At 39.5% G+C, this 11,278-nt stretch overlaps 1 protein-coding gene across 1 annotated transcript in view; it reads left to right on the plus strand.

Annotated features, from left to right (window-relative positions):
• The window catches only part of LOC148442652 (vomeronasal type-2 receptor 26-like), a 46,998-nt gene extending 45,365 nt beyond the window's left edge, over positions 1-1,633 (plus strand). Inside the window, exon 8 of the mRNA XM_088463689.1 lies at positions 720-1,633. Coding sequence (XP_088319815.1) covers positions 720-1,633 — 914 coding nt within the window. The remainder of the gene's footprint in view (positions 1-719) is intronic.
• Positions 1,634-11,278: the final 9,645 nt, after the last annotated feature.

Genomic DNA, 11,278 nt, shown 5'->3' on the forward strand with positions numbered 1-11,278 from the left:
CACTTGCATCTTGAAGTGCGGCTTCCTGGTCGCTAGCTAAGCTGTGGGTTACCACCCACAGCTCTAGCGAGTGACCAGGGTGATGGTCGTGATGGTCAAGCCAATCGCGACCATCGAGGCTTGCGATGAGACCCTAAGGTTGGGTCTCGGCAACCGCAAGCCCCAGGGAGCTTCCTGCTCTGATCGAGTAGGAAGCTCCCCACTGACATATTTGCTGATGTCAGTGGGGCCGCCCCAAATGGCAAGCGTTCCATCAGGAACGCCTACATTTGGACAGCCACCCCCCCTGCCCACCTCCCAAATGGGCCGAGCTGTCATTCCACATGGACAGCTCACCCCCTTTGGTGCAAGACCTGTAGCGACGGAGCGCCCATTGCTAGCTGGGCCTCACGCATGCGCACATTGGATCCAGCTCCGACATGCACATGCCCAGTGGATCAACATCGACCTGGTTGCGAACGCTCAGCGCTTGTGACCGGGTCTGAATGAAATCCTAGATGTGCACTGGTACAACATCTCTGCCACATCCATAGTCTCCTACATTCCTGATTTCAGTGTTAGTAGGTTTCATATTATTTAATATATTATTTAATGTTCTTTTATATTAGTAGTTAAATTTATCTGTGCCATATCAAATAACAATTTATTGAAATATGTAATATAAAAATAATTAACAATTCTATTTTATTTTCCTTTGTACTTATCTTATCTTTAAATAGATATGGATAACTGTGTGAAATGTCCTGAAGACCAGTGGTCGAACAAAGACAGGAATAAGTGCATCATGAAAACAATTGAATTTCTTTCTTTTGAAGACCCACTGGGAATTGCTTTAACATCAACTACTGTCTTCCTTTCTGTTTACACACTAGCGACTTTGTGCCTTTTCATGAAGCACCATAACAGTACTATAGTGAAAGCCAATAATCGAGAACTCAGCTACACCATCCTTATCTCAATCACAATGTCCTTGCTGGGCTCCTTACTATTCATTGGGAGACCTAGGAAAGTGACTTGTTTGCTCCGACAAGCTGCATTTGGTGTCAATTTTTCCATTTGCATTTCTTCTGTCTTAGGTAAAACAATGACTGTTATAATTGCCTTTAATGCTACTAAACCCGGGAGCAAACTAAGAAAATGGGTAGGTAACAGGATACCTCGATTAATAGTACTGTTCTGCTCGCTAATCGAACTTGTTATCTGCACTTGTTGGCTCATAATCTCACCACCATTTCCAGACTATGACAAAAACTCCCAAACATCAAGCATAATTTTGCACTGCAATGAAGGTTCTGATATTGCCCTGTTCTGTATAGTTGGTTATATTGCTAGTTTAGCTTTTATTAGTTTCTTTGCTGCATATCTTGTTCGCAATTTGCCCGACATATACAATGAAGCTCAGCATATCACATTCAGTATGTTGGTGTTCTGCAGTGTCTGGATAACCTTTTTTCCAACCTACCTGAGCACTAAGGGAAAGAATGTGGCAGCTGTTGAAATATTTGCCATCCTAGCTTCAAGTTTAGGGCTTTTGAGCTTTATATTTATTCCCAAGTGCTATACTATTTTAACAATACCAGAAATTAACAGTAAAAGTCAAGCTATGTGTTTAAAATCCAAACAGATTAAATGAACCTCTACAAATATCCAAAAAGTTACTATATATAACATATTGTCATGTTTAAAAAATAAACTTCAGTAAACAGGGATATTTTTTTCTTATGGGCCTGATTGTGTAATTCTAGGTTAGTACATTACAAAAATTTAAGGACATAACTGTTAACCTTTAGTAGAGCATCAGGTATTTTGCTTATAAACTGTAAGGGTTGCTTTAAAGTATACATTGAAGCTTCCTGATTTACAAGGCCCAATTAAGAGTTCTGGTTATACTGGGCTAATACACTCATAGCCACCTATAACTGTCAGTAACTCTAATTGCAATCTGATTTCAGCAATCAGTGAAAGTCACCACTTCACAGATGCACTAGGAGCCAGAGGTTGCTACACAATACAAAAACCATCCCAATGTCAACAATAAAATTCAGAGAGTATTATACAATACAGGAAACATTCCAGTGACTGTCATACAGTGTAGAGGGCAATCAAGTGACCAACAAATAATACAGAAAACATTACAGTGACCATTATAGAATACATAAAGCATCCCAGTGACTACCACACAATACAGAGTGCATCCCAGTGACAGCTATACAGTACAAAGATCATAGCAGTGATCACAATACAGTAGAGAGCATATTCCAGTATCTGCAATACAATACAGGGTGCATCATTATGCTTAATATACAATACAGAGAGCAATTAACTGACTTATGTACATTAAAGCATGCAATCCTGTGACTGCCACATACTGTAGTGAGTATTTTTCTAGTGGCCACCATAAAACAACATTCTTGTGGCCACCACACAATATAATTCACTCATCATTAATTAACCCTTCTCAAAATAATTAACTCGCTAATTATCATACAAATAATAAAAAATGCAGAACACAAGATGGCACTGGTACAGAAACAAAAAGCAAAATATCAAATGTATACTCAGAATATATTGTCCAGATATATAAGTTTCTTGACGATGTCAGCTCATGAAAAGGGTTATTTTGCAACATGTGAAAAAAAAAACAAAAAATCCATTCAAATATTTTCCATAAAAGTCAACTCTAAAATATAAACTCCAGATGGTTTATTGCTTCATAGTTTAACAGTAGCGCATACCCCACTCACTATATAGCAGGTGGCATGTAAACACATAAAGGTTTCTTTTCAAACCCAATATACAAAATGTTAGTGCAGAATCAAGTAGTAGGTGGGCGTACCCAAACTCACATGTGAGCCAGCTTCAACGTTTTTGACACTAATTATCATAACTACTTAATTAAAAAATGCTACTTAATAATCCTTATCTCCATAATAAACTGTACTAATTTAACCACAACATCATCAATTATTTCCAATGATGTTCATTTACCCCTAATAATCTCATTCAGTGTCCTCAAAATAAACCTTTCATATTAAATAACCCCAGAAGATCCAGGTCATTAACACATCCACCCTCATAAGCAAGCCCAACACCCATTTCTACTCATGTTCCTGCCTGTACTGCTCTCACACACTTCAGCTATGGTGAGAAAGGTAGATGGCCCCACCATGGCATCTGAGGGGAGAGGCCATCAGGGAGTAGACAGGGGTCATGCACTGTAGCAGTAAGGTGTATAGCACCTGCAAGGGGATTGATACATTTATCTGTCTGGTGGTCAATGACCAGTCTCCCACATGCCTCCAACTCCAATGCCTTCCCTGCTGAATATTACAAAAAAATCACCATATCAGACAGTCTTATTGGGAACAGTCCAATTAAGGCTTATGTCTAACACCCTAGACTGTAGCCTGACCAGGCTATTGGTTGTGTATTTGTGTTTATGAATATATAAAACTCATTTTAAAAACTTTCCAGATAGTTACGATCTGGCCAAAAATAAAAACTGTTTGGAACCTAATCTATATTTTATTTTTATTATAAGAACTGAATTCTTCATGGTTGGTATTGTGTTTATTCAAACCTGTGTGTATAATGAGCTTATAGTAGCTGGCTGGTCAATAATGATCTTATAGTAGCTGGCTGGTCAATAATGACCTTACAGTAGCTAGTTGGTCAATAATGATCTAATAGTAGCTTGCTGGTCAATAACGATCTTTTAGTAGCTGACTGGTCAATAATGATCTTTTAGTAGTTGGTTGGTCAATACTGATCTTATAGTAGCTGGCTGGTCAATAATGACCTTACAGTAGCTGACTGATCAATAATGATCTTATAGTAGCTGGCTGGTCAATAATGATCTTTTAGCAGCTGGCTGGTCAATAATGATCTTTTAGTAGCTGGCTGGTCAATAATGAGCTTATAGGAGCTGGCTGGTCAATAATGACCTTATTGTATCTGGCTGGTCAAACCGATGGAACCTTATATGCTGGCTGAGTGTACTCAATACTTTTTATGAGTTGAGAATCACTTATGAAACCAACAAAAAAAATACAAGTGTACTTTATTTTATATTAAACAATATATATGTATATGTAATAACACAAGCATAACCTAATAGATAACCCTACCAAAAAGGACTATATAAGCCATCTTCCCTTGAGCACTTTTACTGAGTTACATGGTTTAATTTCCTACCTGCACGGTAGGGAAAAGGCCATTGCTATTAGTTTATCAAAATCTGAAACACATGGATATGGAGCCTGAGCGCACTATGTAACCCCAAGTGTTCTCACAGTCCAGGCGGACTATAATAATTAACATTGTAACTCACGGCGAGCGCTGGATCAATTCATACTTGCTCCGGTGCAGAGACAGCTGATCTGAAAATCAGCTGTCTCCCCAAATGTTTTTACTGCTCCCTATAATTAATATAATAAATAGACCCCCAAATGATTTTAATCAGTATAGGTAATGTGCTAGTGGTGATGATGAACAATAAATTAATGGGAACAAATTAAAAAATTAACCACTGTTGGCGGAGTCACACATGTTTGGATAATAGTTTCATTACTGTTTTTAAAAGACCTTTTAGACAACTTGGAAACATGTTTCTGACTAATTGCTCATCTGGAATTAATTGGGTCCAGTTAATTGATTGTCCATCATCACCAGTTTTTCTTATTCTTAATTCTTATTAATGGATTTTGCAAGTTATAATATTTTTAATATGACTGTACCCTAATTTATTACTATAAAGAAGTCCTCCTGTAGGGTTATTGATGCAGTGCCCACACAGTCAGCAGAAAGAACCCACCTACTGAGCTCATACCCGTGAGGGTGCAGGTGAAATTTGCCATCTCCTTCTCTGTCAGTTGTGGATATTCTGTCACCTTTTTAATTGTAAGCAACATTTTTAATAATATGTATTGTTTTTAAGGAGTAAAAAAATTCTAATATTATTCATTCTTATTTCACTCCATGGCATGATCTCTAAGGCTAGTGCATCCTTTACTCTCCCTGCAGCTCACCCCTCTGTACACATTGCAGCCTCAATAATCTGCTCCCCTCTTGTGAACACACATGAGCTATTTACTTATCTTTCATACAAAACCCAGAACTATATTTATAGCTCTCTCCTACTTCTATTAGCTGGTGACATATCACCAAATCCAGGCCCTACACACATGCCCTACTCATAAATGGAATATAAATCCAGCAAACCTCAGACACATCACATGCCTCCCATCACCCTCCAAAACACTGAAATGTGCCTTATGAAATGCACGCTCTGTCTGCAACAAACTAACATCCATCCATGACCTCTTTATTTCAAATAACCTCAATCTTCTGGCATTAACAGAAACATGGCTCACACAATCAGGCACTGCCTCCCCTGCAGCACTCTCACACGGAGGCCTACACTTCACACACCTCCAGGCCTGGTAATAGTAAAGGAGGTGGAGTAGGAATACTACAGTCCCAATCTTTTACATACTGTACACAGTTATTCCACAGGTACCATCCCTTACATTTACATCATTTGAAGTACATTCTATGAGGACTTTCACTCCTTTCTCTCTGCGCATTGCTGCTATCTATCGTCCATCTGGACCACCCAATCAATTTCTGGAACATTTTTCTGCCTGGCTCCCTCACTTCCTATCCTCTGACATCTCCACCATTATTATGGGTGATTTCAATATCCCCATTGACAGTCCACAATCCCCTCATGCCTCCAAATTTCTCTCCTTAACATCCTCTCTTGGCCTCTCCCAATGGACTGACTACTCTGCTCATCAAGATGGCCACTGCCTTGATCTTGTATTTACCAGACTATGCTCAGTCTCTGATTTCACTAATTCTCCTTTCCCTCTCTCAGATCATAACCTTATCACAAGCACACTCTCCTCCATTAATTCAACCTCAATGCCAAGCAAATCAACCAAACCTCCTCAAACCTGCAGAGATATTAATGCTATCAAATTTGAACAACTATCCACCTCTCTGCAACAATCACTCTTACCTATCTCTAATTTCACTTCTCCTGAGACTGCTGTATCCACACCTGAACCAGACCCTAGAACTAGCCCTTGATGAAGTAGCTCCAGCTACCCATGACATTCCGCGTAGACTTAGACATCAACCATGGAATTCCAAATTCACAAGACACCTACAAAAACTCTCACGTAAAGTAGAACGTCAGTGGCGAAAGTCTCATACTCCAAGTGACTTCCTCACATATAAGATGATCTACCACTCTTATCGTAATGCACTGGATAATGCCAAACAGACATATTTCCAGTCTGTTATCTCTACCCAAGCCTCTAACCCCAAGTGACTTTTTAATACATTTAAATCACTTCTTACCCCTCGTCACCCAACCCACCTGCTACTATCAGTGCACAAGATCTTGCTTCCTATTTCAAGAACAAGATTGATAATATCCGAAATGAAATGGTATGCACTTCCTCAGCCAAGGTCTTGTTCAATTCCCTACCTGAACCCAGTGGCACACTCTCATCATTTGACCCTACTAATGAAGATGAAGTAGCAACACTCTTCTCATCCTCCTACTCTACTACCTCTTCTCTTGATCCTATACCCTCAGAAATCAGTAAAGCTCTGTCTCCTGTGCTCATTCCACACTTAACTAAAATCTGTAATCTCTCTTTCTCTACTGGCATCTTTCCATCACTGTTCAAGCATGCAGTGATCACTCCCATTTTGAAAAAACTAAATTCTGACCCTAACTCTCTTTCAAATTACCATCCTATCTCCCAGCTACCTTGCCCCTCCAAGATACTGGAGAGATTTGTCTACACTTGCCTTGCACACTTTCTTAACACCCACAACTTATTGGATCCGCTTCAGTCAGGCTTTTGTTCCCAACACTCCACTGAGACAACAATGACTAAGGTAGTAAATGATCTGGTCACTGCCAAGGCTAAAGGCCATTATACACTTCTAATTCTTCTAGATCTCTCTGCTGCCTTTGACACTGTTGACCACTCTCTTCTCATACAAACACTACAATCCCTAGCTCTTCAAGACAGCCATTTCTTGGTTCTCATCCTACCTATCTAATCGCTCTTTCACTGTTCGCTTTTCTGATTCTACCTCTACTTCGTTACCTCTATCAGTTGGAGTACCACAAGGTTCAGTATTAGGTCCTCTGCTTATCTCAATATAAACCACCTCTCTTGGCAAACTAATCAGCTCTTTTGGTTTTCAGTATCATCTGTATGCGGATGATGCTCAATCTACCTATCCTCCCCAGATTTGTCACCATCTGTGCTGGTCCATGTCACTGAATGTCTCTCTGCCATTTCATCTTGGATGTCATCTCACCACCTCAAACTTAATATTTCTAAAATAGAATTAATTATATTCCCACCGGCCAATAGTAGTTACCAACCTGATATCTCTATTACTGTTGACAACTCGACAATCAACCCCACCTCACAAGCTCGCTGCCTAGGTGTCATCCTTGACTCTGAACTGTCTTTTGTTCCCCACATTCAATGTGTCTCTAACTCCTGTTACATACATCTAAAAAACATAGCCAAAATTTGACCATATCTTACATAAGACACTGCAAAAACTCTAATACACGCACTCATAATTTCCCGCATTGACTATTGCAATAGTCTCCTTACTGGTCTTCCCAAAAACAGGCTCTCCCCACTACAATCCATTTTGAATGCAGCTGCAAGGTTGATCATTCTCACCAAATGTTCAGTGTCTGCTGATCCACTCTGTCAGTCCCTCAATTGGCTGCCGGTCTTCTACCGTATTCAATTTAAAATACTTATACTCACACATAAAGCTATTAACCAAACCACACCAACATACATCTCTTCACTTATCTCAAAATATCTTCCAACCCGACATCTCCGCTATGCACAAGATCTGCTTCTCTCATCCCCGCGCATTACTTGTTCCCATGCATGGTTACAGGACATTTTTTGGGCTGCACCCACCCTGTGGAATGCCCTCCCCCGCACAATAAGACTTTCCACTATTTTCCAAACATTCAAGCGTTCTCTTAAAACTCACCTCTTCAGACAAGCTTATCAGATTCCAGGACCGCCCACCTAACCTTTTATAGCTCCCTATCTAACTCTCTTCTTATAGTAAACACCTATCACATCTTCTCTTTCTTCAAGTTAAAATCCTTCTAACCCTAGGCCAACTTTCCAGTGTGATTGGATTATACAGCCCACCAAGAACATCTGCAATCGGGCTGGACCAATTTGCAATATGTAGCACCTATCCTTGTGTATCAACACCTATTTCCCTATAGATTGTAAGCTTGCGAGCAGGGCACTCTCACTTTTATGTATGTATGTATGTCTTTTACAACCCAGTATAATGTTAATGTTGATTCAAATTGTAAAGCGCAACGGAATTTGCTGCCCTATATAAGAAACTGATAATAAATAATAAATAAATAATACTAATTTGGCCATTTGGCCATGTTTGTTGGGTGAATTCCTGATGAGAGGGTATGTCCTTTCGGAACATCATTGGAGCACCAATTTCCTCAATAAAACAATCTTGAGGATCTAAGATAACAAATAACCACTAATAAGGCTAAGGACACTTGTACAGCTTTCATATTTGAGTTTATTTCTGGCTTTTAATATTAATACATGAACATCAAATTGATACACTGTTCTCAGCGACCTCTGATTATATGTCCTTTGACTAATATATATACAGTATATACTGTATATATAGTATATAGGTGATTTACTTATGCTTTGGTCTGGTAGTGAATTTGATCTAACCAAGATTATGAATAACCAGGGCCACCATCAGGGGGGACGGCCAGCTCTAAAGTCCCAGACCCGGACACTCAGGGGGCTCCCCCGGTGCCTGCTGCGTACTGCCCGCCCACTACTAACCCCCTGCTGAAGGTGGCAGACAGTGACAGGCCTGACTGCATCCAGCGCCCATTACTATCCCCCTGGCCCTTCCCTCCACTGCCACCGCCACACATTAGACTGAGTAGTGAGTAAGTGACTTGTGTGAGTCACTTCTCAGCTTCCCTTCCGCTCCACCTCCTACCTTATTGCATTGGGCAGTTGCCAGTGTGCCCACTGTCCTCAATAAAGTTTTTCTACATTGAAGCCACGCACGTGACATCATGCCGTGCCGCTTAATGACAGAGGAGCTGGCAGGTGGTGTGAGGAGTCTGAGGAATTGTCCAGAGCATGGAGAGTGAGAAAGTGACAGAGGACGGATGGATAGAGCGAGGTAAGGTAAGTTAAAGTGTGTGAGGACCTCTAGGAAGCACTGTCTTAGACTATGGGTCTCCCGCTGCCTGTCTTAACTAAAACATTTACAGAATATATATATATATATATGTGTGTGTATATATATATATATATATATACTGTATATATATCTATATAAAAAATATATATATATATATATTGTATATGAGTAAGGTAGCAGGGGAAAGGTGATTGTGGGAGGGGGAGTTGTGTGAGGTGGGGATTGCATGGAGGGGTTTGTGCAGGTTGAGGGGGTGGGTGGGGCCCAGCACTGCCTATTTCGACAGTCCCTCGCCTCACATTCGCCTCACATTCTCTGATGGCAGCCCTGTTAATAACATCAAATAATTAAATTAACATATCAATTTAACTATGGTGACATTAACTACTTGGATGCTAACATCAACATTTTTAATAATAACATAGTTACTACTTACCAAAGAAGCAGACCGCAATACTGACAGTTTTCACCCTCCAGCAATGAAAAGGGAAATTACCCAAATGGCATCTTCTACGATCTGCAAGAATCAAAAGCAATAAAGAAGACTTAGATCAAGCGTTGGAACAAGTAATTTCAAAGTTTAGACAAAGGGGGTATGACTAAAGAGCCCTACTTAAATCAAAACAAGAAGTTCTCATGACATGTAGAGAACAACTACTACAATCACAAACTACTAGGACACTATGGCCCATAGTCATGAGCAACAAAAATCTACCTTGCTTTCAAAATAAGGTTCCAATGATGAATATGAATTGGACTAGAGGGCACTCTTCAGGTTCAAGCTCAATTTGTAATCCTTTATTTCTTTAAGATAGCATCAATACAATAGTCAATGTTTTGGTCTAAACTCAGACCTTTCTCAAGACGCTTCACACAATCAGGTTCATAAATCCAGTAGCTATATGCAACATCACAGTGACAATATCATCAAGAAGGCCCTATAGTCCAATTTGTATGGGACTATTTGCTTTTATATAATGGACTCAAGGGCGTATTTATAATGGGTGCAGGGCACATGGGCCCCTGGGTCGAGGAGGGGGCCACACCACACACCCCATATTTTCTAATACTTACCTCTCCAAGATCCCACAATGGGTGTCTTACCCCTGCACAAAACACCGGAAAATGGTAACCACAGACATTTTTCCAGCGTTATGCGCATGTGCAGTGAAATAGAGTATGGGGACCTGGACAGAGAATTCACACGGCCCCCTCCTCTCTTAATACACCCCTGAATGAACTATATATATATATATATACAGTATATATATAGAATTTATCCAAACAGGCAGCACTCCATGGGTTAAATAATGAGGGAAAACTTGCTTATCATGCAACGTGTCAGCAGATGATTCATCCATCTTTCATTATCTGGAAGTTGCACCCTGCACCCTACAGTGCACCCCAAAAAACATCCAGCCCAGGACCCGCCCAGGGGTGCATTTTTTCACATATATTTTAATCTCTTTCATCACTTATTAATTACTCGCACACATCTATATTTTAAACTGCACTGTCACTCAATTAGGGTAGCATTTTTTTTTTAAAACTAGCATTCTCTATTTGTAGACAAAAACGAGTAATTTTTAAATACATAATAACAAAGTAAAACATTCTGCCAAATAGCAAAGACCCATAAAATAGTCTACATCAGTGGAAGCAGCCATTTTGTTGTAGATCAATGACTATTAGGAGGCTCAGCCATATATATGCTTATCCAACATGATGTTGTAATAAAATTAAAATCATATATTAAAATCATATATTCAAGACACTACGCATATTTTAAAAATTCTAAATTATTTTGATTGGAACAAGGATTTTAAATGGTGTACAATAGATGCAGAATCATTGTATACGAGTATACCTCATGAAAAAAGCCTGTGTGCAATTGAACAGTATCTACAAGATGACCCAAATATACATACAAATAAAAAGTATTTTATTTTGGATTGTATCAATTGTATTTTAAAAAATAATTATTTTAGGTTTGAAGATA

The sequence above is a fragment of the Taudactylus pleione genome, unplaced genomic scaffold, assembly GCF_031769625.1.
Source record: "Taudactylus pleione unplaced genomic scaffold, aTauple2 ptg001427l, whole genome shotgun sequence".
Classification (NCBI taxonomy): Eukaryota; Metazoa; Chordata; class Amphibia; order Anura; family Myobatrachidae; genus Taudactylus; species Taudactylus pleione.